Source organism: Podarcis vaucheri (genome assembly GCF_965113315.1).
Source record: "Podarcis vaucheri genome assembly, chromosome: 1".
NCBI classification, from domain to species: Eukaryota; Metazoa; Chordata; class Lepidosauria; order Squamata; family Lacertidae; genus Podarcis; species Podarcis vaucheri.
This window is the reverse complement of record NC_138759.1, coordinates 30,702,745-30,730,101: the sequence shown is the minus strand read 5'-3', so window position 1 is coordinate 30,730,101 and position 27,357 is coordinate 30,702,745. Positions and strand designations below refer to the sequence as shown.

Sequence of the window (27,357 nt, the reverse complement as noted above, 5' to 3'; positions counted from 1 at the left end):
GTACGGATTGTTGTTGATATCTGGACCTCTTGTAGGAGAAAAACTGGTCAGGGACCATAATAAATTTCTATCTATCTTGTAGGAGAAGTCATCCTAGATTCTGAACATCACTTGGGGAGGGGTGAAAGAAGAAAGCAATTCTTAACCCAAAGGGATGGCTCCTAGTGTGTGTGTTTTTAAAGGCAGTGCAATTTATTTAAGAAAACGTACCATGTAGCCCTCCCTACCAGTGTAGTCACAGTGACTCTAACCTCTTTAACTGTCTATGGTTTCTGACAGAAATCTCCGTTTCCAAATAACTATCATAACTTTACTTGGAAAAATAAAACTTCGCAAAAATGAGCAGCTCAGGGCGATGCTCATGCAACAGTTAGTGTTGCCAGATACAACATAGGACAGGGCTCCTAGGCCTCTTATAGTTGTGTAGAACTGGGAATTTCAGCATGTGTAGACTTCATGCCATACTTGCGGAAATTCCCTCTTCTCCACAGCTGTTAAAAGGGTAGGATCCTTGTACCCATTTGTATTGGGCCACCATAGCAGCTGATAAGGGTGTCCATTCAAACATGGGGATGTGCCATAGCTCACAAGCTGTTTGCCAATGCCTTGAGCTATAACTCAGTACCTGGGGTCCTTTAGACATGGTACAAAACTTTCTAAGAAAGCAAAAGTGATAAGTTGTTCTATTTATTATTAGCTATAAAAAGGAATATAAGTTCTCCATCTGTAAACAAAAGTCACTTGCTTTGTAGCCTTGCTTTGAGGAAGGATGAAGGAAGGCATATTTTTTAATTAAAAAATTTCAATATGCTAAAATGAAGATCACCGTTTCATTTTGAGATACAGTGGTACCTTGGGTTAATAACTTAATTCGTTCTGGAGGTCCGTTCTTAACCTGAAACTGTTCCTAACTTGAGGTACCACTTTAGCTAATGGGGCCTCCCACTGCTGCTGTGCCGCCGCCATGCGATTTCTGTTGTCATCCTGAAGCAAAGTTCTTAACCCGAGGTACTATTTCTGGGTTAGCGGAGTCTGTAACCTGAAGCGTCTGTAACCCGAGGTACCACTGTATTTGCACATGCTCAGTGAATTGTTGGTTCAGGAAAGCATTGATGAATTTATACACAGACTATGAGAGAAGAAGAGGAACAGGACTAAATTGTTTCCCCCTGGTACCCTTACCATATAGAAAAGATGTTGGACTGCTGGTATTAGTTAGACCTGTTGTAGCAAGTTAGCCACTGGATCATGTAAAGGATTTTTGCAAGGATTGAATAGCAGACTTAGCATAAATTCTGTGGGCTTCTTCTGCTAAACCAGTGACCTTATCAAAATCTCCCTAAAGTGTATCAGATGAAGGAAGGTGCTTCAGGCTAACACACAATTAGCTTACCTGTCAAGCCAACGTCTTCATTTTACCCTGCTCCGTCAGTGCCAAGGGGATAACTGAAATTGGTATTGGCTTGTAGATGCTTCTCCAAATTAGGAAAGGATCTTAAGGGTGATTCGCACAACCATTGGGTTGATTCATATGTTCGCTGCTTTGAAGCCCTTCTGGTGGAAAGGCTTGACATAGTAAGCTAAATAAATAAATTTAAAAATCGGGTGCCCACTCCTTGCCCGTTGCCAGCTGCTTGTGTGCAGCTGCTGCCACATGCACGCTTAAGCTTTGTATGTGTTACTGCAAATGCTGGGAAACTCAGTTTTCAAGTGTTGTGCAAAAGGCTTAGTTTCACACATGGCAGCAACTGCGTGTGGTTGACTGACAACTAGGGGTGAGCTGACATGGGCAGCTTTTGGAGTGGTTACCCTTCCTGGTTGTGTGAATCAGCCTTCAAGGGTCCACCTAAATGTTGGCAGCTAATCTAAGACCTTGGTTAACCTGCTTAGATGAAAGGTGCACCCTCCCCCCACCCCCAAGCTGCAGCAACTGCGGATTTAATTTGGAAACAATAAAACGGAACTCTGTGTCTGTAGCCTTTGCCTGAATAACTGAATTGTCCGGGTGATTGATCCAGTAAGATGGGTAAGAATGAGTGTGTTTGCTTCTAAATCTAGGCAATCATCTTCGAACAAGGCTATATTGAACTATACTTGGGAGATGGTTACAGGATCATAGTTGCAGCATACAGTACTCTTGAAGGGCACATATGTTAAAAGAGTGGGTAGGTGAGCTAGGCAGTGGCATAAAAATCCTAAAACTGACATTTCCCACCTTCTTCTTCTTCTTCTTCTTCTTCTTCTTCTTCTTCTTCTTCTGCTGTCTTTCATGAACATGGTCCCAACAGTGAGTCTGTAAGTGAGTGTTCTCCAATTGGGGCGCTCACAGGCCACTGTTCTCCAGTTGTCAGTGTTTATACTACATTTTTAAAGATTTGCCTTGAGAGAGTCTTTAAACCTCTTGTTGACCACCAGCATTACGCTTTTCATGCATTATATAGCCAACATGTTTAAAGTACGTTTCCGAGCACAATTCAAAGTGTTGGTGCTGACCTTTAAAGCCTAAATGGCCTCGGCCCTGTATACCTGAAGGAGCGTCTCCACCCCCATCATTCAGCCCGGACACTGAGTTCCAGCTCCAAGGGCCTTCTGGCAGTTCCCTCATTGTGAGAAGTGAGGTTACAGGGAACCAGACAGAGGGCTTTCTCGGTAGTGGCGCCCACCCTGTGGAAAGCCCGCCCATCAGATGTCAAGGAAATAAGGAGCTATCCTATTTTTAAAAGACATCTGAAGGCCGCCCTGTTTAGGGAAGTTTTTAATATTTAATGCTGTATTGTTTTTAACACTCGACTGGGAGCCGCCTAGAGTGGTTGGGGAAACTCAGCCAGATGGGCGGGGTATAAATAATAAATTATTATTATTATTAAAGTCAAAGCTAGATATATCCCTGTGTCTGCATAGAGCAGGGATGGGGGGACTTTTTCAGCCTGAGAGCTCATCCCCTCATCTTATGGAGGCCGTGTGCCATTGGCAGACAAACCTAGAGGTAAAAATGGATGAAGCAATGGATGTGACCCTAAACTTTGTGCAGTAAGGCTACATTCCATCCATGCAAATGCCACAGGTTTCTATACATATACACACACTCTTACACGCATTTTGCCTCCTAGGCAAACAGGAAACAGTTGTTGAGGGAGTACACGGAGCATGTCCAGTGAAGGACGTGGTCTGGCATACAGGTGTAGCTTGAGGAAAGTCCCAGGGGTGGGATAGTGAGGCACGGAGGGCCATATTTAACCCTCAGGGCTGAGGCTTCTTGCACTGGTGTACAGTAGATGGATAACTTAATATATTACATACACTGATGGCAGCAGAAAGCAGTTGTTGTTATTGTTGTTGTTGTTAAAAAACAGTCCAGGACAAACTGGGATCTTTACTTTAAAATAAATTATGTGAGAGCAGTGTTTTTTATCTGCTCCTTACAATTTACCAGGCTTCAGACAGCAGTTGCTGTTTCTTCATCACACGCCAGAAGGAGAGTGAATCTGTTCCCTGTTTGGGGGAAAGTTGAAATGGTGATAACATGCTCATAATGAAGACCAGAATGGCTGTACTCTCCTCTTTACGTCACTGCAGATTTATTTTTTTAAGTGTGGAGTTAGCAACTCAAAGGGGAGGCTTTGGGATGTCTGCTGCTATATTCTGCAAGAGTTAAATCTTCCAAACTGTCGCCAAAGCAGCCCTGCAAAGTTACATTTTATTTCAGAATGTACCCTTAGCTTTGTTTGCTGAGTTCTGGAAGGCTTTGCACAATACAGATGGTCAAGCTATGGCATGGCTTCAGTGGCAGTCATTTGCAAAACCCATGTATGATGATTTGTGGGATTTTAAATAAATCCAAGCCCACAACCTCGCCTTGTAGCAAGTGTGTGCCTTCCCTCTCTGTGTTTTATCTTATCTATCCCACCTTAACTTGCTTGAGATTGAGTAATTGTGGAACATATGTGCAATTAATGGATGTTTCTTAAATATATAAATAAACTGTTGACTGCTTGTAAATTGTGGGACATATGTGTAGTTAATTAAAGAAGAAGAGAGGCATAGATTAGGCCACTACTGCAACAACCTGCCCCCTCCTGCCATTCCCCAGTGACAGATGCCCCCCCCCAAACCTGCAATGCTTTTAAAAAAATGTTTATATTCAGTTGGAAAATGTCGTTTCAATCACAACATGCCCCGTAATTAATTGCATAGCAATTCCAGTGTGCAGCTCTGTCACCCATGATAGGGACAGGGGAATGGGGGAAGGTGTTGATATTTTTGTTGATGGTTGAACATTTGTTTTCCTCATCATTTTGACATCAGAGGTAATTGCCATCCCTGAAATATTTTTCTTGCCGCTATTACAAGGGAACTGTTACGGACAAATTAATTATGAAGTCTCTTGCTATGGCAGATTAATAGGCCGATGGAAGAGATTTCTTCCTGTCTTCTGCAACTTTTGGCTGGCAGGGTGTTGGGCATTTGTGTACTAAAATGTCAGGTTTTTCTCAGACACATGATATAAAGCATGTTATCTATATACAGCAGCAAACTAGCATATCAGTTTGTTGCCGAGGGCAAATTGAAAAATTAAGAATAACAATCTTAATGGGCCCAACCTGACGGTAAACAGAACCTTTCCACTGCAAGCCACTTCCGTTCTTTTTAAAAGCGCTTGTGTCTGCCAGGTTCTTTTTGCAGAAGTAGGTTCTATAAGGCACCACCATTGTGCGTGGTGCTTTACAGAGTACAAAGGGATTGATCCCTGCCCTGAGGGGCTTACAAACCAAAATTTGAGATGGGGAGGGAGGGAACTGGAGTCATGGTGCTAAACTAGGGAAGAATATGCAGGCATTCCTGTTACCTGTACTTAGGCTTAATTTGGAGAGGGAGGATGAGTTAAAGGACCACTTTATCCCCCTAGAATAGGGTTGATCTTCTCAAAATGTTCTTGTTGCATGTTCAAATTCAGTAGGGAAGTCTCTGTCGAGAGAGGAGGTTGATTATGTGATGGAGAAGACAGATACTTTCTGTACCACCAAGGCCTTTCTGATCAGATATTGCCCACACATTTCTTAAAGGTCCCCCTCCGCCCATATTTACAAGAGTTAGAAACCTGCCCTGTTGAAGGAAAACATTATTTAGGCTTCCATGGCAACTGCCAGATTTGGAATCAGGTGCCGCCATGGAGACCAGGCTAGCGTATTCAGTAATATTTCAGACTGTGACTTATAAATGGTATTGAGAAGCAAATTGGCTATTAGCACCAATTTTGCTATTGTTGTTAAACGGAATAGGTTACATCCCCCCCAATTGCTAGATCTTTAATGCAGACAAGTGGGTAGCTGCAATATGAGCCAGGGCATAGTTAAGCTGCTATTCTCCATGCCAGCTTTCCCTAACCTGGTGCCATTTGGGTGTTTTGCACTAGAAATCGCATCCGCCTCAGCCAGTGCACCCAGTGGGAATTGTAGTCCAAAACACCTCGGGGGCATTGGGATTGAGGAAGGCCGCTCCGTGTCAACACTTGACATAATTACATTTTACCCCATTAACCTGATACTTAACCATAGAAGCAAACTTGGAATAGACAGTCTTATTTTTAATTAACCCACGGTAGAACTTATGTATGCTTAAACAGCAGAAGCGCGATTGGGTTAGCAATTAAGGATTTGATAGCTTATTGATTGCTAAAGGAAAGAAACCCTAATAAGCTTTAGTAAACATGCAGATTAGTCTAGCAATCTGCCTTTTCACTGATGCAGCAAGCATAGCAGAACAGAGACATGCTTTGAATGTGGCCAAACCCTTGGCCAAGCAGGGTATTAAGAAATAACAAATTAAACAGTTCATTTAAACAAAGAACAGCAAATTTAGGAACGCTGGAAGCTGCCTTATATTCAGTTGGACCATTGGTTTGTCTAACCCAGTATCGTCCCCGCTGACTGGCAGTGACTCTCTGTGGTTAAAGTGGGATCAAAATGCTTTAAATATATAGTGTGGATAAGCCCATGCTCCCATGGGGCTACCCTACTCATTCTGTACTATACTGTACTATAATTTACTTGGTTCTGGAAAGCAGAATGAGCCATGCAATCAATTAATGCTACAGCCTGACGACAATTGCTGAATATTTAGTGGTGGTCTTTGCATCTGGGGTTTTTCCTGTTATTATTCTGCCTCTCACAGCTACAATAAACCTATCATTAAAATTATGGACTGGTCATTTCTTCGTCAGAGGGCAAACGGGCAAATTTAGCAGGGGATCAAATACTTTCCCCCCTCACTGTACCTGACTTTTTACCATAAGTGGAGCTTCAGGTCAAAGCAGAAGCCCTTTAAAGGAAGTCTATTCTCTCACATGCCGAAAAGAAGTCGTGTAGAGTCTTTAAAAATACCCAGCTGCCCAAGAGTTATTCAGAGTTCTAGGTAAAGCCAGTTTTTTGGTGATTAGACATCTGTGTTCATTGATGCACCACAATCCATCCCATTTCTCCCTCTTACTTCATTAGCATATTAAATGCCACCAAAATACTGACAAATCTGAGGACATTCAAAGGAGAGCAACATAAAATGATCAGGCAGCTGGAGGGATTGATCAGTAGAAAATGGAGTTTAAAACATGGAGGGGGGTAGGTCAGGGGCGGCTAACCTGCGGCTAGAGATGAATGAATCTGTCAGTTACAGTTTTTCTCAGTTTTTCATTTTTCCCCCCCAATCTTCAGGTCAGTTCCTTATATTGACTTGTGATCTTGTTAAAAGCCCACATGAATATTCACCTGTATTTTAATGTGAATTTCTCCTACTTTACACATTTTTGCCCAGTGTGCACATTTTCCCCCTGAAGTAATTTCCTCTCATATAATATGTGTGTTTTAACACACCCTTTTGGTATATATTACCTGGTTGGAGAGTTGCATTGCAAAATTCAGAGAAGTATGAACTTCAAAGGATTTGTGTTTCACAGTTTGCTTATTGCTTCCGATAGTGCAAATTAAGTTGGCACGCCTTTAAATGTGAACCAGACTGCATGTCTCCTTCCTACCTGCAACCTTCCAGATATTGCTGGCCTCTCAAATCCTGTCAGCCTGAACCTGCATCACCAGTAGCAAGGGATGATGGGCTTTGTAGTCAAACAACGTATGAGGAGCTAGAGGTGTCCCCCCCCCGGTGTAGGTCTTGTTTAATGCAGCGTGTGTGTATGTTATTAAAGCTAGTGAACTTACGAATGCAAAGCAGGGTCAGAGCAATGCTCTACTCAGCTTTCCGTTGAAGGGTCAGAGCTTGAACTCCTTGCCTGATTTTTACTGAGGCCCAACTCCCACTGACTCTGACTGAATTTGCACGTAAGTATGGTCTGTTGTGTCTGTTTCTGAATAAGCAGCCGCCTTAAGGAGAGAAAGTAAAAAGCCACTGAGGTGAAGGTAGTTGGTGAGGTTGTTTCTTTGTGTTTTCATGAAAAAGGATTGTGCCAGCAGTTCTCTTCAAAATTTCTGAAGAAGCAAAAGGTCGCCTTCAGTCTCAGTATTTTGCATGTACTGGAAATTTAGGTTTGCACAATTAAGTGGATTAAAGTGTACTGTTGCCCTCCTAACAAATCCACTTAAACAAAACAGCAACATACATTTTGCAGTTAGGAAAGTGATGAGGAAATGCACTGAAAAGTGTGGAATGAATATGCAGTTTGGGATGAATATGCAGTTTGCATTTTTTCTTGCATGTGATAAACTTGACTTTGTTGGGTGCCCAGTTTTAGGAATTACTTTTGCTAATGTTCTTGGTTTTGCACGTTCCTTATTCCTCATTTTCATGGCCATGATTTAAAGGGAACTGTGTCTAATGTATTATTGTTTACAACTGCCTTGAACTGAAAGCTATAGTCACACAGGATCCAGTTGCCTGAAATGCTTTGTATGGTTTTGCTGCGGCTCTTCTGCCTTTCCATATCATCTGTGATGTACACTTGTTCACATTTTAATTTGGCAAAGCAGCACGCACACATTCAAATAAAATGCTTCCACAGCCATGAGGCGGTTGGAGAACCAAACACCGTCCTCTGGACACTTCATTGCTAGACTCGTCAATCAGCATTATTGGCTTCCTCCTAATATGAGGTAATGTCATCCCATTTTTGGAAATCCATTTTGGTTCATGGGTTGCCCTTAATTGGAGAGATTGTGCAAATGACCCTCTGTTCTGTCCTCTAACCTTTCAGCCCCATTAATTTTAGCTGAGCTTGGACCAGTTGGTGGTTTCATGACGACAGATCCTCTGTCTAGAGAACAGGGGAGGTCAAATGTTCCCACCCTTTATGCCTTTCTGAGAGGAGGACGGCAATAAAAATAATAGGCTTTGAAGGCAAGTCCCATGCATGCCAGCTGAAGTATGGTAGGTAGGCTAAGATTTGGAAGATTCAGGGTTGCCAGAGGTCGGAATATTTGAAAGGTTACCATAAAAGAGAGGGAGAGAACAAATGTTCTCAATTACCAATGCAGGCAAGACCTGGGAAGTATCTGCTGGTGGATTTGCAGGAGTCTGATGCATCAAAATATGTGGTGTCTGCTTTCACAGGCAACTCTTCCCACCAGGGATCTACAGACCTGGGACAGTGGCAGCACTGTTTGCTCCATGGACATAACCTAGCCTTTCCCTTTCTTTTGCACGTTGAACCTCTGTCACATCTACATCATATGTTCAAAGCACATGGCTCCCTGTAAGGAACTGTAGTTTACTCACCACAGAGCTCTGAGCACCCTTAAACTACAGTTCCCACAATGCTTTGTGGGGGGGGAGCCATGTTCATTAAATGTGCTTGAAATGTTTTGTATGGATGGGATCTAGACTGGAGTGCAGGAGAGCTGCAGTGGGATTTAGAAGGTGGTGGTTTTTAATTCAGAAGCTTTTCAGTCAGCTTCTCATGTGGTGGCCATTATGTAAAAAAATGTGGTTCACAAGACAATCACATTGCAAGAATGATTGAGGGCTGAGCAAGATGTGATGTAGAGAGAAGAGATCCATGATTAGGATTTCTTGCAGTTTTTGTTTTGCTAATTAGCCGTGTCTTTGGGAGAGGGTGCTCAAGCCTTCTCTCCTATGCCCTTTCTGCAATGTATATATCTCACACTCTTGAAATGCTGTTACCTCCAGAAGAGAAAAGGAAGAGAGGAAGAGCATTGCCAACCTCCTGCATCATATCTGGCTTGACCCTAGTAGAAAGGAAATGATGTTGTATGAATTCAGTTTTAGAGACACAACAGAGACCATAATTCTAAACAAATGCCTTTTATAAATGAGAAAGTTTTACTTGCTGGTTTCTCTGCATAGGAAAAACGAACTGTTCAAGACCAGGATTTAATCCAAACTCTCTAAGCCCGAATCTAGAGTTCTAGTGCAGAGGTGGCTATCCTGTTGCTGCCAAGATGTTGCTGGGCTCCAATGCCTTTCATACTTGACCTTGGCCATGCTGCCTGGGGGCTGATGGGAGATGAAATCCAACATGATCTGGACAGCCACAGGCCAGCCACCCCTGTTCTGAAGACTGGGCTACACTGATAGATGCAGAGATGTTAGGTGGGCTGAAGTCACATGGCTTCCCCAAGGAATCCTGGGAAATGTAGTTTGTCAAGGGTTCTGGGAATCATATCTTTGTGAAGAGGTAAACCATAATTCCCAGGATTCTTTGAGGGAAGCCTCATTCCCTGAATATGTAGAAGTGACCTTTAGCTTGGGTAACTCTGGAATTGGATTACAATCTCTGCCTCCACCCAGTCCGTGTGTCTGAGAATACCATGGGCCGGATAATTGTGAAATGGGCAGAAGCAGCTCAAGAGCACAGTGGTGGACCATGACTTGGTGTCCTGCTTTGTTCTTGAGCAGTTCCCATTTGTTTCACTGAGTCTTGCGCTCGTGAACTGCCCAGTGTGTTATGTTCTTGGGTATGATTTTTTTTTTTAAAAAAAGGCTGGCTTCCAAGATTTTCTAAAGAGGCCTTGTAAGAAGGGTTCAATTGTTGCCTCATTGGGATGTAGATGGGGAACAGCTGCTCCCTATACACATTTCGCCCCTCCCCCTTAACAACCCCTATTGATAACTAATCGCAGCCCAGACGTTTCTATTAGCTATTTACCCAAAATCGAGTTGGCTAATGAAAATGTTTCTAATTAATACGAGGCAGATTAAAACTCATTACAGCAAGGTCGTTGGTAATGAGAGATAATCAGAGCGCAAATGACCGAGCTTGGAGCAAAATGAAGATGGAGCGCGAGCCAGGAAATCGGCACCAGCTGTGTGTGCCTCCAACGGCAAGGGAGGAAGGGAACAGGGCAAAGGGGCCAGAGGATTTGTGCAAGCATTGCTGCAAGCTCGGACGGGCGGTGGCTTAGTCTCTCTCTCCAGGTTCCATGGCCCATTTGGGTTGGGCATGTGCCTAAGGTGCTGTGGGAGTGCAAAGGTTTGCAATAGCAGTGGTGACTTTGGAGAGTCAGGATGGGCTTTTCTCTCTCACACACCCCACCTAAAGGTGACCTGAAGTCCTTCTTAAAAGGCCTCCTTTCTAAGAGAATGGGGGATGACCACTGCAGGAGTTCCATTTCTACGTGTTCCCCATCTGAGGTTGCCTAGATAACAAGCTGCTTTAAGAGCAAAGAAAAGGATTGCTAGAGTGAAACGGCTATGAGTTAGCTGTGCAACCTTTTTCCTACATGAAGATAAATCTCAGTATAAAAACCCCAAAACAAAACAAAATCCATGAGCAGTTTGAAGACAATGCCAAAATTTATTTTGTCACCATCAAGTATTTTGCTGTGGAGTAACTTCCATAGACGTGGCAGTTTTTCAATATAAATAGGAACACTTTTTTCCAGACATGGTGATGTATGAGGTTTTCTACGGGGAGCTTATTTTGTGTAGGAAAAAGAAATCACATTTAAAGCAATTCTTGGGACACATTTATACTACAGAGAAACTTGTCTTATAGTCATTACCTTTCCACAGAGAACTGTGGCTGTATTTGGGGATCTAGGGATTTCTAACAGAATCTGCAGTGTCCTTGCCAAACTACAGTTCCCAAGATCATTTCAGGGAAGCCATTACAGTTACATTGGTGTAAAGCTAATATTAGCTTAAAGCTTATATGACACTAGGCACAAGATTCTTGCACAATCTTAGACCAGTAGTTCAGAAATGTATAGCCCCATCTCCTGTTTTGAGACAGAAACCTTTGTATTTATACTCCCTGAGAAGGTTAGTGAACCCATATAATCACAATTACGTTGTGCTTCATAGAATCATAGAATTGTAGAGTTGGAAGGGACCATGAGGGTCATCTAGTCCAACCCCCTGCAATTCAGAAATCTTTTTGGCTAATGTGGTACTTGAATCCATGACCCTGAAATTAAGAGTTTTGTGCTCTACCAACTGAGCTATCCCACAGGCTCAAATATGTGCTCTGCCAACACATAAGTGCCAACTTCAGTGCCATGTCAGAGGTGCTTATAGTAGGGTTGCTGAGTTGAACAACTTTGAACAATGAATTATTATTTTTTTGCTATTTTTAAGGAAATTTACCAAAAATTCAACACTTCTGTCATGATTTCCATACGCCTGGGTTTCCCCAGACAATTTTAACAATTTTCGTAAATTCTGTCCTAACGCTGTTTCCGATGGACAGATCCCAGGTATGTCTGGGAAATCCTGGATGTATGACAGCCCTAGCTTATGGGGCAAAAAGGTGTAAACTTATTTGACTTTTTTGGGTTTTATTTTGTGTGCTTGTGGGCTCGCGCACCCACCCCCACCCCCACCCCCATATAAAGCAGTGGCTCCTTCAGTGATGTAATTTACTTCTTTTAAACCAAACATTTATTTTTAAAAATAGAATTTGTGGGGGAAAGCTTAATAACTCAAGCCCAGTAAATCCTCAGAGCCCAGAAACCAGAAGGCAAACAAAAGCAACCCAATCCAACATACACCTTGCCTTTTTTGTTGTACCACAAAAGTTACAATTCGTATGTCAATCATGTGATTTCTTGGGCTTGACTAATGCTTTCTATTATTTTGACTCTGACATGGGTGGCACAGTCTCATTTTTCAGTGTCATTGTCCTCGTAATCTATTCTACGTTTTCATTTCTGTCCTTTTGTTTTAATGCACCCAAGCACCCTGTTGCTGCTCCAGCGGCTGCTGTGTTATAAAGAAACATCTTTACTGATCTGAATTCCATCTGCCATGGGGCTGCCAGCTCTCCTAGTGTGTTTGACTCCATCTGGAATTTGCCATAATCTTTTCAAAGTCCAATGTAATGCAGATATATAGGCTCACATTGCAGCTTTAACCAGCCACAACCATGTTGTACTACCTAGTTCTGAGGGCAGAACCACATGTTACAAAAAAAAAAAAGGCACGCATCCCCAAACCTAATAATAATAATAATAATAATAATAATAATAATAATAATAATAATTTATTATTTATACCACGCCCATCTGGCTGAGTTTCCCCAGCCACTCTGGGCGGCTTCCAATCAAGTGTTAAAAACAGTACAGCGTTAAATATTAAAAACTTCCCTTATACTACTGTAACAATATTATGATGGAATAACAGACTACAAAAACATGTGGAACTTGAGATGATGCTCAGATCTGTTGATGTGAAGGCTGTAAGGTAGAGGAGAAGACCCTTAATTTATTTTGTGTTGAAGCCAAGATAAAACTGCATTATCTAGACCAGGACTGGCTCACCTTGTTTGGACTGAGGGTATTTTCCTTAAAACAAAAAAGCCTTTCCCAGCCTGGTGCCTTTTGCAGGTTGTTGAACACCTACTTTCACCAGCAACAGTCAGTACAGTGGTGCCTCGCAAGACGAACGCCTCGCAAAACGAAAAACTTGCAAGACGAAAGAGTTTTCCATTTTTGAGTCGTTCCGCAAGACGAATTTCCCTATGGGCTTGCTTCGCAAGAAGAAAGCCCATAGGGAAATCTCCGGGGACCTCTTTTAAAATGCTGGCGGTCGGGAGCAAAGACTTTCGCCCACCGCTGGCCTTCAGAAGAGGTCCTGGACCTCTTCTGAAGGCCGGCGGGGGGCAAATGTCTTTGCTCCCCCCCCCGCCTGCCTTCCCGGGACAGCGGAGACTTCTCCGCTGTCCCGGGCGATCTTAAAATGCTGGCGGGCGGCATCGAAACCTTCGCTGCCGCCCGCCAGCATTTTAAAATCGCCCCAGGACAGCGGGGGCTTTTAAAATGCTGGCGGTCGGCAGCAAAGTGCTCCTGTCCCCGGAGCTTGCGGGGCGGGAGGTGGGGAGAAGGGCTTTTCTTCCCACCACCAGCCTTCAGAACAGACTTCTGAAGGCTGGCGGTGGGAAGAAAAGCCCTTGTCCCCCCCCCCCGCCTTCAGAAGAGGTCGGGTGACAGACTGTCCCCAGACCTGGTCTGAAGGCGGTTTCCATAGGAACGCATTGATTGATTTTCAATGCATTCCTATGGGAAACCGTGCTTCGCAAGACGAAAAAACTTGCGGAACGAATTAATTTCGCCTTGCGAGGCACCACTGTATACCCAATGGCAGGGATTTGGGAATTTGTAGTCCATTAACACTTGTAGAGCACCAGATTGGGATGGATGTTTCAGATAATGCACAGGTGTTGGCGGGTTGCAGGCATGGTTTTAGAAGAGTCATTCCTCCCAGTGTGAGAGAAACAGAGGAATACCTCGTTTAAAAATAACCAGGGCTCACCAGCCTTTTTTGGATCGTGGGTGCCAGTCAAAGAATGGCTGCCGCGGCATGTTTAACATAATGCAAAATGGCTACCTCATTTAAAAGAGCAGAGAGAGAGAGAGAGAGACCATCAGCACCTCCTGTCAGTGGGTAAAACCACCAACAGGCTCATTTCCATGGAAAAGCTCTTCAAATCTTTGCTCTGTTCAGAATGGAAAGGAGGTTGGGTGTCCAATCCTGGCATCTAGTAAAATGTGACTGTTCAGTGTAGGAGAGGCCAAGCCTCCCTCCTCCTGGCTTCTCTCTGCCCTGCCTAGAGGAGGAAGGGGGCTGGGCTTTGTTGATGCCAGCCCCTCTCCAGAGCCCTTTTGTGCGCCGCTCATCGTTCTGCTGCTGCTCACAAGACACAGGAGCTGTGGTTGGCTGAGCGCCCCTCTTGAGTTGCCGCCATTTAAAGCAGCGCTTCTTCGGAGCCCCTTTGTGCGCCGCTCATTGTCCCTCCTCTGCCTCCCCCCCCCATATAGTCCAGCCGCCCACAAGGTCTGAGGGACAGTGGACCGGCACCCTGCTGAAAAAGTTTGAGGACCCCTGGCTTATGCTGTAGTCTGACCTGCTTGGAGCCTGCCTCTCTCTACCTGGCCCAGGGTGTGGCCTGACAGGCTTCATAAGAACTGCTGTTGTTGCTGCTGCCACTGCCCAACAAGGACTGGGGTATTCGTGAGGAAGTTTTGTCGGGAGTTTTTGCTGTTATTGCTATTAATTATTTGTATCTTTATTTTTATGTGGAAACTGTTCAGTTCGGTTATGTAGTTTTCGTTGTGTTTTATTTATTTTTATGACTACTCTGCTATGTTTGTAACCATGTAAATCTTTTCGTATTGTAAGCTGCCTGGAGCATTGTTTTAACTGTGAAAAGGCGACATACAAATAAAATGATAGTGATGATGATGATGTAGAGTTTATTTGATATACCACTTGATTGTAAAAAAAAAATAAAAATCCATTGAAACAGTTTACAAGAGGAATAAAGCAAAAAAATTACCAGCAATCTCAGTTAAAAACAGCTATTTAAAACATCCAAAAATGATGAAAATTTGCAATAAGTTACAGAGATCAAAACACATGTAAACATTCTACTTATCTGAGTAGGTTTATCTTAACATAAATGCTTTTAGCAGGCACTGAAAAGAACAAAGTGAAGGCATGTGCATGATGTCAATAGGCAGTTCTGAAGAGTGGGAGCTGCCACACTAAAACTCTCATCATCCCTGGGAGTCCAGCAACAGCTGGATGGCCACAGATTCCTCACCCCTGGCATAAGGCAACGTCATATTTTGAACATAGAGCTAGTTTAAAGTGGGGCTGGCAAACCCCCAAGACTGGCACATCTTGCCACAACTTCTAAGCTAAAGCACATCAAGTTTGAATGTGGCAAACATATTTTTGCAAGCAGACATATCAGATAGGTACACCCCCCCGGGGAGCTGGGATTGGTTGCATCTCCCTTTTAAGGAGAGACTGGTTTATGCTGAGACTAACTACAGACACGTTTGCTGTTCTTATAAACCACATTTCTGCATCCTTCTAAGCACGCTTGAGTATCTGTGCTACTATTTGATTGACTGGCTGATTTTGACTGATTGATTTCTACCCCACCCTTCACAGAAAAAGATTTGCCAGGGCACGGTGACTCAGGCAGGTTCGCAGCGCTCTGTGCAGAAATGCTTACAATGAAATTGGCTTTTGTGAATTTCATTCAATGAAAAGGTCAACTTGTATTAAGAGTGAAAGTCAAGAAAATCCCCTGGGCTAAATGCGGTTGGAGATCTAGTGAAGTGCAGGGCTGGCTTTGGATATGAGGGACTCTGGTTCAAATACAATCAAACCTTGGAAGTCGAATGCCTTGCGACTTGAATGTTTTGGTTCCCGAACGCCACAAACCCCAAAGTGAGTGTTCCGGTTTATGAACGTTCTTTGGAACTGGAATGGCTGACAGAAGTTCCCTGGCTTCCGATTGGCTGCAGGAGCTTTCTGCAGCCAGTTGGAAGCCGTGCCTTGGTTTCCAAACATTTTGGAAGTCGAACGGACTTCCAAAATGGATTCCATTCAATTTCTGAGGTCCGACTGTACTTGTGTGAGTGCTGTATGGTTCCTCCTGTTTTTCTAAATAAAATAGCCCAGGTTGTTTCAGTATCTCTTCCTTTGCTAACCTTTATTCCTGGCCTGTTTTCTATTGCTTTTCCTCGAGGCAGGATAGCCATAAGTGACTGCAAATATACCATCAATTTAGGTGACGACACTGATGGTATTTCTTGTGATAGCAGTCATATCTCAGAGGGGAGGGAACTTCATAATTGAGGTGTCACCACTGAGAAGGCTCTCATGTTACAGCATAGCATGTATCAGAATGTTGCAGGGCTTCTCTCATAGATCTTAACAGGGACAGGCCTGGGCAACTCACTGTCTCTCACCCTCACAAGTAAAATGGGAAAGTAAAAGGCCTACAGGTTTGATGCAAGAATAAACAGGGTTATGTTTGCAAAATATTTTTTTAAAATTAAAACAAGCTATATCAGACAATTAATAGTAACGATAGTTCAATCATCACTACTTATTTTATTCCGCCGCTATATTGTGTCAGTCAGGGCATGACAAATGTTTTCCAATATGTTGGGTTTTGACGCTAGTGTAGGCTTCTCATTTCTCAGTGTCACTCCAATTTTAATAAAGCAACTGGCATTATATCATTGGTGCTATCTGGTGCCTTTCATAGTGGCTCACAGTGCCAAAATAAACTGCAATATGGCTTCAAAAATCTTGTTACCCCCTAGAAGTTCCACATCTGCTTTCTGAGCTGAATCTGAATCTAGTGCATTGGCAGATGGTTGGGTATGACATTGTTAAGGTGATCCTGGGCATGCCTACAAGCCGAGCTGGCACAATGAAATCCCATTAATCCTCTGTTGCTCATCCAGTTCAGAAATCCCATCAGGCCCTCAAGACCACCCAGCAGACCCAGGTAACCCACCTCAACTCCTCTGTTTTACAGCATCAGGAATCAATTCGGGCATTTCGGGCCCTGCCCAGTCTATACATGGAAGGAGTAATGACACCTCCTTCCTCTTCAGACTTCAGTTCCAGGCCCTTTTTAATGTGTAGGGCACAGGAGCCAGCCTCTAGGGGCTGAGGGGTCTTTGCCCCCCAATAAAATATTTGAGGAGCTGTGGCTCCCCAAAGTTGATGGGCATTGCCATTCAAATGGTGCGCGCGCACTGCGTCATATGATTGATTATGTGGGGGAGGTCTTACCTGGGCCCCCCAATAATTTATCACCCTTGGGGTGCTAAGCAGAGTTCTTTCCATTTCTTTCTCGTCATGCTGATGACATCTCAATTCACTCCAGTTCTAGTAATAACTATTGGGCATTTGAGTGGAATTCAACTTGGAAGTCAAGTACAGTGGAACCTTGGTTCTCAAACGTCTCCGTTGATGAATGTTTCAGAACCTGAATGCCAAAAACCTGGAAGTAAATGCTTCCGTTTTTGAACATGCCTTGGAAGTTGAACGGCTTCCGCTGCGTGTTTTTCGATTTTCACCATTGAAATTGAGATTCTCCCTTCGCGCCTGGGTTGTCAAATGTTTCAGAAGTTGAATGGTCTTCTGGAACAGATTATGTTCGACAACCGAGGTTCCATTGTACTGGAAAAGTTTAGCGAGTGTCTGATCATTGGCCATGTTTTTGCATCTCATTTACTGATTATTTTCTAACTGTGTGTAGGGGATTTTACCAAAGTCCACTTGAAAATATTCTGCTTAAAAAATCTTCTCTTTTCTCACTGTCTCTAGAATGTTCACAAACTAATAAATTGGAGAGGAAATGGTTTTCCCCTCTCCTTTGGCAAAAGCTATGCTGGTTTGTCATGTATCATATTCAGTGAGGTGATTTATAGCTCTGTCATTAATTATTGTTTCGGCTTGTTTATTTGCTGCTGAAGTAACTGAGAGCCCTGGGATGGTTCTGTAGCTAAAGGATAAAAGGAAAAAAAAAAGGAAAAAGAGGAAACCAAAGTAAAGCATAAAACAGTTCAGGGTCAGGAGATCTAGGTTCAACAACAGATCAACCATCAACTTACAGTGTGACTTTGTGGACAGAAATACAGCGTTCAATAGACTGGTGACTGGGAGTGGCCACTGAGACCATATAATACCGGTCCTGAAAGACCTACATTGGCTCCCAGTACATTTCTGAGCACAATTCAGAGTGTTGGTGCTGACCTTTAAAGCCCTAAATGGCCTCAGCCCAGGATACCTGAAGGAGCGTCTCCACCCCCATCGTTCAGCCCAGACACTGAGGTCCAGCTCCGAGGGCCTTCTGGCGGTTCCCTCTCTGTGAGAAGTGAGGTTACAGGGAATCAGGCAGAGGGCTTTCTCAGTAGTGACACCCACTCTGTAGAACGCTCTCCCATCAGATGTCAAGGAATTAAACAACTATCTGACTTTTAGAAGACATCTGAAGGCAGCCCTGTTTAGGGAAGTTTTTAATGTTTGCTGTTTTTATCAGGTTTTTAATACAGTGGAACCTTGGGTTGCGAACGTGATCCGTGTGGGAGGCGCGTTCGCAACCCGCAGCACCACGTCTGCGCACACGTGTGACACGATTCGGTGCTTCTGTGCATGTGCGAGTGCTGAAACCCGGAAGTACTTCTGGGTTCGGTGTGTCCGTAACCCGAAAATGCGCAACCCGCAGCGTTTGCAACCTGAGGTATGACTGTATTCTGTTGGGAACAGCCCAGAGTGGTTGGGGAAACCCAGCCAAATGGGCAGGGTATAAATAAGAAATTATTATTATTATTATTATCATTATTATTATTATTATTATTATTATTATTATTATTATTATTATTATCACTTGGTTTTCTGGACTGATGAACAGTAGTGTCCTCTGTGTCCATTATCTAGGTGGTGTTGCTACTCAGCAGAGATCAAGCAAATAATTCTTTCAGACTGTGAGCTGCCCTTGATGGTGTTTTAACTCTACTGCCAGAGTCCCTAGTCTGAGTCCCTTGGCATCTTAGATTGTGTTGTTTCAGATCCATCCCAATCTGATGACTTGTTACATTTTAATTGGTCAATTTACCCTAGGCAGTTCTGTGCTCTTGCAGCTTAAACTCTATTATATTTTTTAAGTTGCTGGAGTGAACAGTTCATCTTCTTTATCCCCCATCCTTTCAGATATTTCAAGGCTATCATCCCTTCATATTGGTTTCTCTAAACAAGGCATGGCTGGTTTTTTCTGTCTTTTCGTTAATTCATTACAGAAGCTAGAAGTAACTTGAGCAATAGGAGCAACTTCCAGGGCATTTTCAGAATGAATTGTTTGAGTGTCATTTCAGTGCGCCAGACACTTGCATGCTACATAGGATAGAACTGTGTTAATCTCATTGCTGAATGTTCCTAGTATAACCAACAGGCTGGGAATCAGTAGGATCAGCAGAGTTGGCAATTGCCACCTTTATCCTGCTTTTCTTAGAAGATTCATTGAGGGTTCCTTAACTTACGTCACTCTTGAAATACCATTCTCTGTATTTCCAGTTTAGGGCTACACCAATGCATAGGTTGTACAAGGAAACTCTAGTTAGAACGTAGCCTTAGGGGTTGAAGTAGACAAGATGCCATACACACAATTAGAAATTACATTAATGCCTTAAAAAAAATGAGGTATGGTGGTCCATTTGGGAATCTGGTAGGGGTGATAGTCGATAAGGGGGCTTTAAACCTTTGCTCTCCACTGTACATGATATAAATTCCCTCCATTGCAAAGAAGAGGTGAAGCAGGCCTTGATTTGAATTGGGACCACCACGAGGGGCAGAAAGGTTAGAGCTCTTTCATCCTCACCCTACCCCCGCCAGGGTTTCAGTCTGGATTGGGGCCCCTGCTGCGACCACTCTTTACTGTTTTAAAAGCCATGCAATAGATAATTGTGTGAATGGCATCTTGCTGAGCTTGACTTTTAGTCTCTCTTTAATTCAGTCACGATAATAATAGTAATAATAATAATAATAATAATAATAATAATAATAATAATAAAGTACATAATGCAATCATTGAATAATGTGTAGGATGTTTGTTTTGTTAAGTAGCATTAAATATTATCTGTTCAGTAAATGCTTTGGAAATGGCAAGAAACAAACTTTCCCCCTCAAGTTATTTATTGCATTACTTGCTGGACAGGTTGAAAAAAAGCTAGTAGTTTGAATTGTATTTTGCAGCGTCATGGCCAGGGATGGTTAATTACCACGTCAAGTACACACAATGAACTGCAAATGGCGTTCAAAATCTTCTTTTCCTTGTTTGGCTGGAGTACCTGGCCTTACAACGTCTTTTGTTGACATGGCTGCCATCTGTTCTGTGGCCTGTTCTTCAACCCGAACATTTAAAGGAGGGAAAATGCTCTTCCAGTACCTATTTCCATGTTGGTGACCAGTGTTATAAATCCGCAGGAATCCCAGTGGGACTTGCTCACATGAACTTCCTCGTCTCTGGATTGAGGCAGAATCGCCATATGGTAGAACCATGCTTCTTTTGCAGTGACACTTTGGCTGCAAGGCAATCGGGATGCTTGCTAGTAACTGGCAGTTAAAAAAGATTTTGAGCTTACATTTTAGGAGGTGAATCAACACTGGGGTCAGATGTCTCTTTTGCTCCCTTGGCTCAATCTGGTGCGCTCCCATGCGGGCCTAATTGTGTGTTTGCTTTGTGTGTGGAGTTGGGTGGGTGTTCCCAGTAGCCCTGACACTCTGTACAGTTCCTGAAATTTTGTTGTTGCTGCTGCTGCTTTCTCACCACGAGCAATATCTGGGTTGAAGTGGCATTTCCCCCCTCAAGTGTGTCCAGCCTGCCCTTCCTTTCTCTGAAATGCAAGTTAATTCCGGACAGCTATAGATAGCCCCTCCCTGCTTTTGCTGCTGATCCCCCTCCCCCCGCTTTCTCCTCTGTTGGAGACAGTGTCGAGGACAATTATCCAAGCTGCATAAAAGCTGTTTCCCTGTAATGGGCTGAACTCCCTGTACTGTGACAAACTGCCCAGCTGCTCTGGCTCCATCCCTCTCTCCCCCTCCCTCTTCACTCCCCCCGCCCTGTCTGCACCCTTTCATTTCCAATCCATTCCAAGCTTTCTTTCTCTCTTGATATCTCTGTCACTCCAAACAACCACATCAAGGGAGCAATGTAAAAATGCCCCCTTTTCTAAGGCATGCTGCATATAGCTACTGTACTCATGACCACACATTTCCATGGCAGAAGCTTCCTGCTCCTTGCAAGAGTGTTATTTTTGAGCTGAAAGCTGCCTTTTTGCACACCGTTGCCCAACCGCTGCAAGGGGTTTGCAGAGGCAGGTGCAATGGCAGCTTCTGCTTTCAGCAGCCCAGTGTAAGGAAGTGGTGAGCACCAGGCTTTTGAGCAACTGGAATCCAGATATCTCGCCTGCATGTTTGTGTACCTCTTGAAGGCGGAGGTACACAACTTTCTTCAACCTGAGGTCCACATTCCCTTCTGGGGAGCACATGACGGTGGTGGATGGAGTCAGAGTCAAAAGTAGGTGGAGCAAATTGGGGGCATCATAGAATTGTAGAGTTGGAAGGGACCACGAGGGTCTTCTAGTCCAAGGAATCTTTTGCCCAACATGGGGCTTGAACCCACGAGCTTGAGATTAAGAGTCTCATGCTCTACTGACTGAACTATCTCAAATCAATTATTTTTCCTTTGTACAGTAGGCTAGTTTCTACACACACACACACAATTCCCCTCTGTTCCCCATCAGGGTTCAAGGATGTTGTCAGGGAACTGACATCGGAGCTAGAGGCGGAGGGAAGGCTCTCAAATGATGCTGGAGAAGGGCCCAGCAGGGAGAGAGGCAGCTCAACAGATGGGGAAGCAAATCAGCGCAACACCAGGGATAAAGGGGGGCAGATGGGGGAATCGGCGAGAGGGCTCCAGGACTCTTCACCGGACACCAGCGGGGAGAGCACGGGTCCTCCGCTACCCACGCCCTCCCTGCGCAGAAGACTTCCGCGCAGGGAGAGTAGGAGGAGACTTGGCGTCAAACAACTTTTATGTTGGAAAAGGTTTAAGAAACGCCCACTGACGGATTCTGCTAGCGACTGAGGCAGCCACGAAGTGAAGGGCTGTCCAGATAGAAAGGTTTAACCAGGCAACATAGCCAGGAGAGGCGGCAACTTACGCACGAGCAACCCATACTCATTACAGATGTATTCCAGTAAGGCAAAAATATTTGGGGGGGGGGTTGAAGCAAGGCCACTGAAAGGGGAGGGTGTGTGGCCTGGGGAAGTCTCAAGGGATAGTCAGACCCAGAGAGCTGCATTCAGACCCTGGACCTGAGGTTCCCCACCCTACCTTAAAGCACTGTCTGCATGGTGCTTATTGAGGAGACTAGATGTGGTCATGTAGAACTTCTAATGCCTGCAGTCTACATATGCTTGTAGGTACTGGCCCACATCAAGCCCTGGTCTGCAATTGCAGGGACATCCCAGAGAAAACAGTGTCTGTTTTCCCCAAAGATGTGTCCTGTCCTAATGGTAAACACAGGGAGCCTTATGGTAACACACACCCAGAACAAGCAAAATGGCAGCCTGGGAAGAGAAGATACGGAAATAGGTAGCGTATGGTTTGGAGAAAGGGATTCAGTCAAAGTTTTGGATGTTTATGAGTCTTTCAACCTCCCTCCCTCTCTCCCCCCCTCTGTAGGTGCATCTGCGCTCTGCAGAACGTCTCCGAGACCTGTGTTGTGCCAACCGGGGCACCTTCATCAAAGTGGGGCAGCACCTGGGGGCTCTCGACTATCTCTTGCCTGAGGAATACACTCGCACACTCAAGGTGCTGCACAGCCAAGCCCCTCAGAGCAGCAGGCAGGAGATTGAGCAAGTGATCTTGGAGGACCTGGGCAAAGGGGTATGTGTGACAACAGGCATGTGTTGACTTGTCCGCCAAGCACGAGCAATAGGAACATAAGTATAGCCCTGCTGAATCAGGCCAATGGCCTGTCTAGTCCAGCATCGCACAGGGCTCATCCACACTGCTCCATGCTTTTCAGGCACAGGTCTGGCCTTTCCAGGTTTTGCTGCTTGCTGCATTTCCGCGGTAAAACGCGGGTTTTCCTGAGGAAAGTGCTGGGATCAAAAAAAAGACCTGCTTGGATGCTGATCTGAAAAGCCTGGACTTGCACCTAGAAACATGGCACAAAAGGAAGTGTGGACGAGCCCACAGTGTGTAACCAGATGCCTTTGTAAAACCTGATAGCTGGGCAGGGGAAGAAACCAAGAATTCAATATAAGTTATTAACAGATATTAAAGAAAGAGGGAGCTTCGCCCTGCCAGACTTGAAACTGTACTATGAAGCATCTTGACTTTGTTGGTTAAAGGAATGGATGTTGTTAAAAAATACAGATTTGTTGGATTTGGAAGGTTATGATAATAGATTTGGTTGGCACGCATATTTATTGTATAATAAGACAAAAGTCCATAAATGAGTTGGAAACCATATATTCCGAAGATCTCTATTTGAAATATGGGATAGGTATAAAAACCTGTTAGAACATTAAACACCGCAGTGGCTGTCTCCATTAGAAGCGATGAGTGTAAAAAAGATGAATATGAGTAAAAATTGGGTTACATATGAAAAATTAATACAAAAGGAAGTAAATGGAAAATGAAATCTTATGAAGAGGTTAAAGGATATGTGAATGACTGGCTGCACTATCGCCAAGTCAATGAAATGTTTAAACAGGATTTGAGAGAAAAAGGATTTGATGATAATAAATCAAAATTTGAAATAGAGGTATTGAATAATAAGTACAAAATTTTGTCTAAAATGTATAAATTGCTGCTTGAATGGCATTTGAAAGATGAGGAGGTAAAGTCGGTGATGATACACTGGGCCAAAGATTTTGGGTATAATATACAGTTAAAAGACTGGGAAAAACTGTGGAAAGAAGTATTAAAATTTACTGCATGCAATGCTTTCAAAGAAAATGTGATGAAAATGATGTATAGGTGGTATATTACACCTGTGAAATTAGCTAAAATGTATAAAACAAGTAACAAATCTTGGAAATGTAAAGAAAAGGAAGGAACTTTTTATCACATGTGGTGGGAATGTAAAAAAGTGAAAAACTTCTGGGAAATGATATATAATGAAAAGAAAAAGATGTTGAAATATACATCTATTAAGAAACCAGAAGCATTTTTACTTGGCATTGTAGGAGATGATATTAATAGACAGGATTGTAAGTTGTTTTTATACGCAATGACGGCAGCAAGAATATTATTACACAAAAATGGAAGCAAGAAGAATTACCGACGAAAGAAGAATGGAGGATGAAATTGATGGACTATGCAGAACTAGATAAATTAACAGGAAGGATTCAAAACCTGCAGGATCAAAGATTTTTAGAAGACTGGAGTAAATATATGAACTATTTGAAAAGTAATTGTAATGAACAGATTACGCTAGTAGGACTGCAAGAAGTTTTGTAAGGAGGATTATCTGAAATATTGCAAGAAAGACTATGAGGAGAATTATTAGTTAATGACAATTAAGAGTAATAAAGAAATTAAGAAATGCAGAATAAGTGATAATGGAAAATCATCAAAGGTGTTGATGGAAGTCTAAAACATTGTATAAGAAGTTATGTTATATGACTGTTGGAAATGATATGTTAAAAAACCCAATAAAAATGTACATATATAAAAAAGTAAAACCTGCTAGCTGAACAAGTGTGCAGCAGCCACTCGCAATTCCCAGCCACTTGTATTCAGGTGCAAAATGCCTCTGATTGGGGAGATAGCACATAGTCATCATGGCTAGTAGCCATTGATAGCCTTGCCTTCTATGAATTTGTCTAATTTTGGGTAGTAGAGTGAACTGAAAGCACTAAACAGTGGTTTGTTGCTGCTTTCTGGTAATAATGCACATCCGCTTGTTGCTAAGGATACAGGCATTGTTGGTTGACCACAAACTTGACATGAGCCAACAGTGTGACGCAGCAGCTAAAAAAGCCATTCTGGGCTGCATCAATAGGAGTATAGCATCTAGATCAAGGGAAGTAATAGTGCCACTGTATTCTGCTCTGGTCAGACCTCACCTGGAGTACTGTGTCCAGTTCTGGGCACCACAGTTCAAGAAGGACACTGACAAACTGGAACGTGTCCAGAGGAGGGCAACCAAAATGGTCAAAGGCCTGGAAACGATGCCTTATGAGGAACGGCTAAGGGAGCTGGGCATGTTTAGCCTGGAGAAGAGGAGGTTAAGGGGTGATATGATAGCCATGTTCAAATATATAAAAGGATGTCACATAGAGGAGGGAGAAAGGTTGTTTTCTGCTGCTCCAGAGAAGCGGACACGGAGCAATGGATCCAAACTACAAGAAAGAAGATTCCACCTAAACATTAGGAAGAACTTCCTGACAGTAAGAGCTGTTCGACAGTGGAATTTGCTGCCAAGGAGTGTGGTGGAGTCTCCTACTTTGGAGGTCTTTAAGCAGAGGCTTGACAACCATATGTCAGGAGTGCTCTGATAATGTTTCCTGCTTGGCAGGGGGTTGGACTCGATGGCCCTTGTTGTCTATTCCAACTCTATGATTCTATGATTCTCAACATAGTGCTTCTGTTGCAGAAATACCGCATTTTTGCAGTGCTGAAACTGGAGTATTTTGTCACTGCGAAAATGCAGATTCTTTCCCCTAGCTCTCACAGCTGTTACTGTTGAGATTGCTGTGTGCTATGTGCAGCATAATGTGATTGTCACAGACCTCTGTTGGTTATTGAGTGCACCATTGCTAGCAGTGAGTTATACCTGCCCTTGCTGTAAACGTGCATCACACTTTATAACACAGAGGTGGCTAATCTGTGATTCTTTAGATGTTGCTGAACACCTAACCATCCCTGACCATAGGCCAAGCTTGGCCTATCACTCAACATCCAAAAAACCAAAGTGCTGCTCCAACAAGTACAAAATAACCCCTCTGCAGCCCCACGAATCCAACTCAATGGTGTAACATTGGAAAATGTCGATCACTTCTCCTACCTGGGGAGTTGTCTTTCCACAAGGGCCGACATTGGTGCCAAAATCCAGCATCGCCTGAGCTCTGCGAGTGCGGCTTTCTCCCAATTGAAATGCAGAGTATTTGAGAACCGGAACATTCACAGGGAAACCAAAATGCTTGTTTACAAAGCTATTGTACTACTAACCTTACTGTATGCTTGTGAAACATGGACCACTTATAAACCCCATCTCCAACTCCTTGAAAGATTACATCAACGGTGTCTCTGAAAATTTTTACACATCACTTGGGAAGACAGGTGAACTAATACCAATGTACTGGAAGAAGCAAAGATCACCAGTGTTGAAGCAGTGATTCTTTAACATCAACTTCGTTGGACTGGTCATGTTGTGCAGATGCCTGATTATCGTCTTCCAAAGCAACTACTGTATTCCGAACTTAAAAATGGAAAGCGTAATGCTGGTGGTCAACAAAAGAAGTTTAAAGACTGTCTCAAAGCAATTTTTTAAAAATGTAGTATAAACACCAACAATTGGGAAACACTTGCCTGTGAGCGCTCCAATTGGAAAACAGCCTTTACCAAAGGTGTCATGGGCTTTGAAGACACTCGAACTCAGGACGCAAGGGAGAAACATGCTAAGAGAAAGGCACGTTTGGCAAATCCACACTGTGATCAGAAGCCAATGTCCCCACTGTGGAAGGACGTGTGGATCCAGAAGTGGCCTCCACAGTCACTTATGGACTCAGTGTTAAAACCTTGCTGCAAGATAGACCCAAAAGAGAAAACAATAGAATACCACTAGTAATCACATACAGCTCTCAAGTTAAAACAGTTCAACGCATCATCAGAGATTTACAACATCTCTTAGATTAATCATAGAATCATAGACAGCTCTATGATAGAATCATAGAATCAATGACAGCTCTTTTTCAAAAGCTCTGGAAGGAAAACCTTTCATTGCCTGCAGAAAGCCACCTAATCTTAAACAGCACCTCACACACAATAATACAACAACCAGACCTAACATGGACACTGGCACAAGAGCCTGCAATGAATCTAGATGCCAACTTTGTTGCCACATACACCCGGACAGCATCATTATTGGCCCCAATAACATCAAACATACCATTTCAGGCATATTTAATTGTTCACCTTCCAACATTATATATGCTATCAAATGCCAACAGTACCCTTCAGCTCTCTATATTGGACAAACAGGACAAACTTTACGCCAAAGGATAAATGGGCATAAATCTGACACCAGGAATAATAAAACAGAGAAACCAATAGGAGAACACTTCAATCTCCCAGGACATTCTGTGCAGGATCTTAGAGTGGCTGTCTTTAGTGGCGGAGAGCAGACGGGGGCATGACTGGCGCGAGTTCTGGGGGATGTGGCGCGTGTCCCGGGGGCATGGTGTGCTGCCTGTAGGGGCGTGGCGCACATCCTGGGGGTGTGATGCACGTACTGGGGGCATGGCACGCCGCTCACAGGGGCATGGCATGTGTCCTCGGGGTGTGACGCTCAGCACAGTGGGGGGAGGGCCACAATGGCACCCCACCGGGATCATGGTGCCGGGGGCGGT

At 43.6% G+C, this 27,357-nt stretch overlaps 1 protein-coding gene and 1 long non-coding RNA gene across 4 annotated transcripts in view; one reads left to right on the top strand and one right to left on the bottom strand.

Annotated features, from left to right (window-relative positions):
* ADCK1 (aarF domain containing kinase 1) overlaps positions 1-27,357 on the top strand; it is a 124,931-nt gene that overhangs the window by 17,631 nt on the left and 79,943 nt on the right. For all 3 annotated transcript variants that reach the window (XM_082233359.1, XM_082233357.1, XM_082233358.1), the window contains one exon: positions 22,457-22,660. In XM_082233359.1, the coding sequence (XP_082089485.1) occupies positions 22,457-22,660 (204 nt within the window). The remainder of the gene's footprint in view (positions 1-22,456; positions 22,661-27,357) is intronic.
* Positions 19,859-26,644, bottom strand: LOC309538948. The gene is made up of 2 exons (XR_014222538.1): positions 25,794-26,644; positions 19,859-20,292 (listed from the first exon to the last, which is right to left on the bottom strand). It is a non-coding gene; the product is annotated as an uncharacterized lncRNA (long non-coding RNA).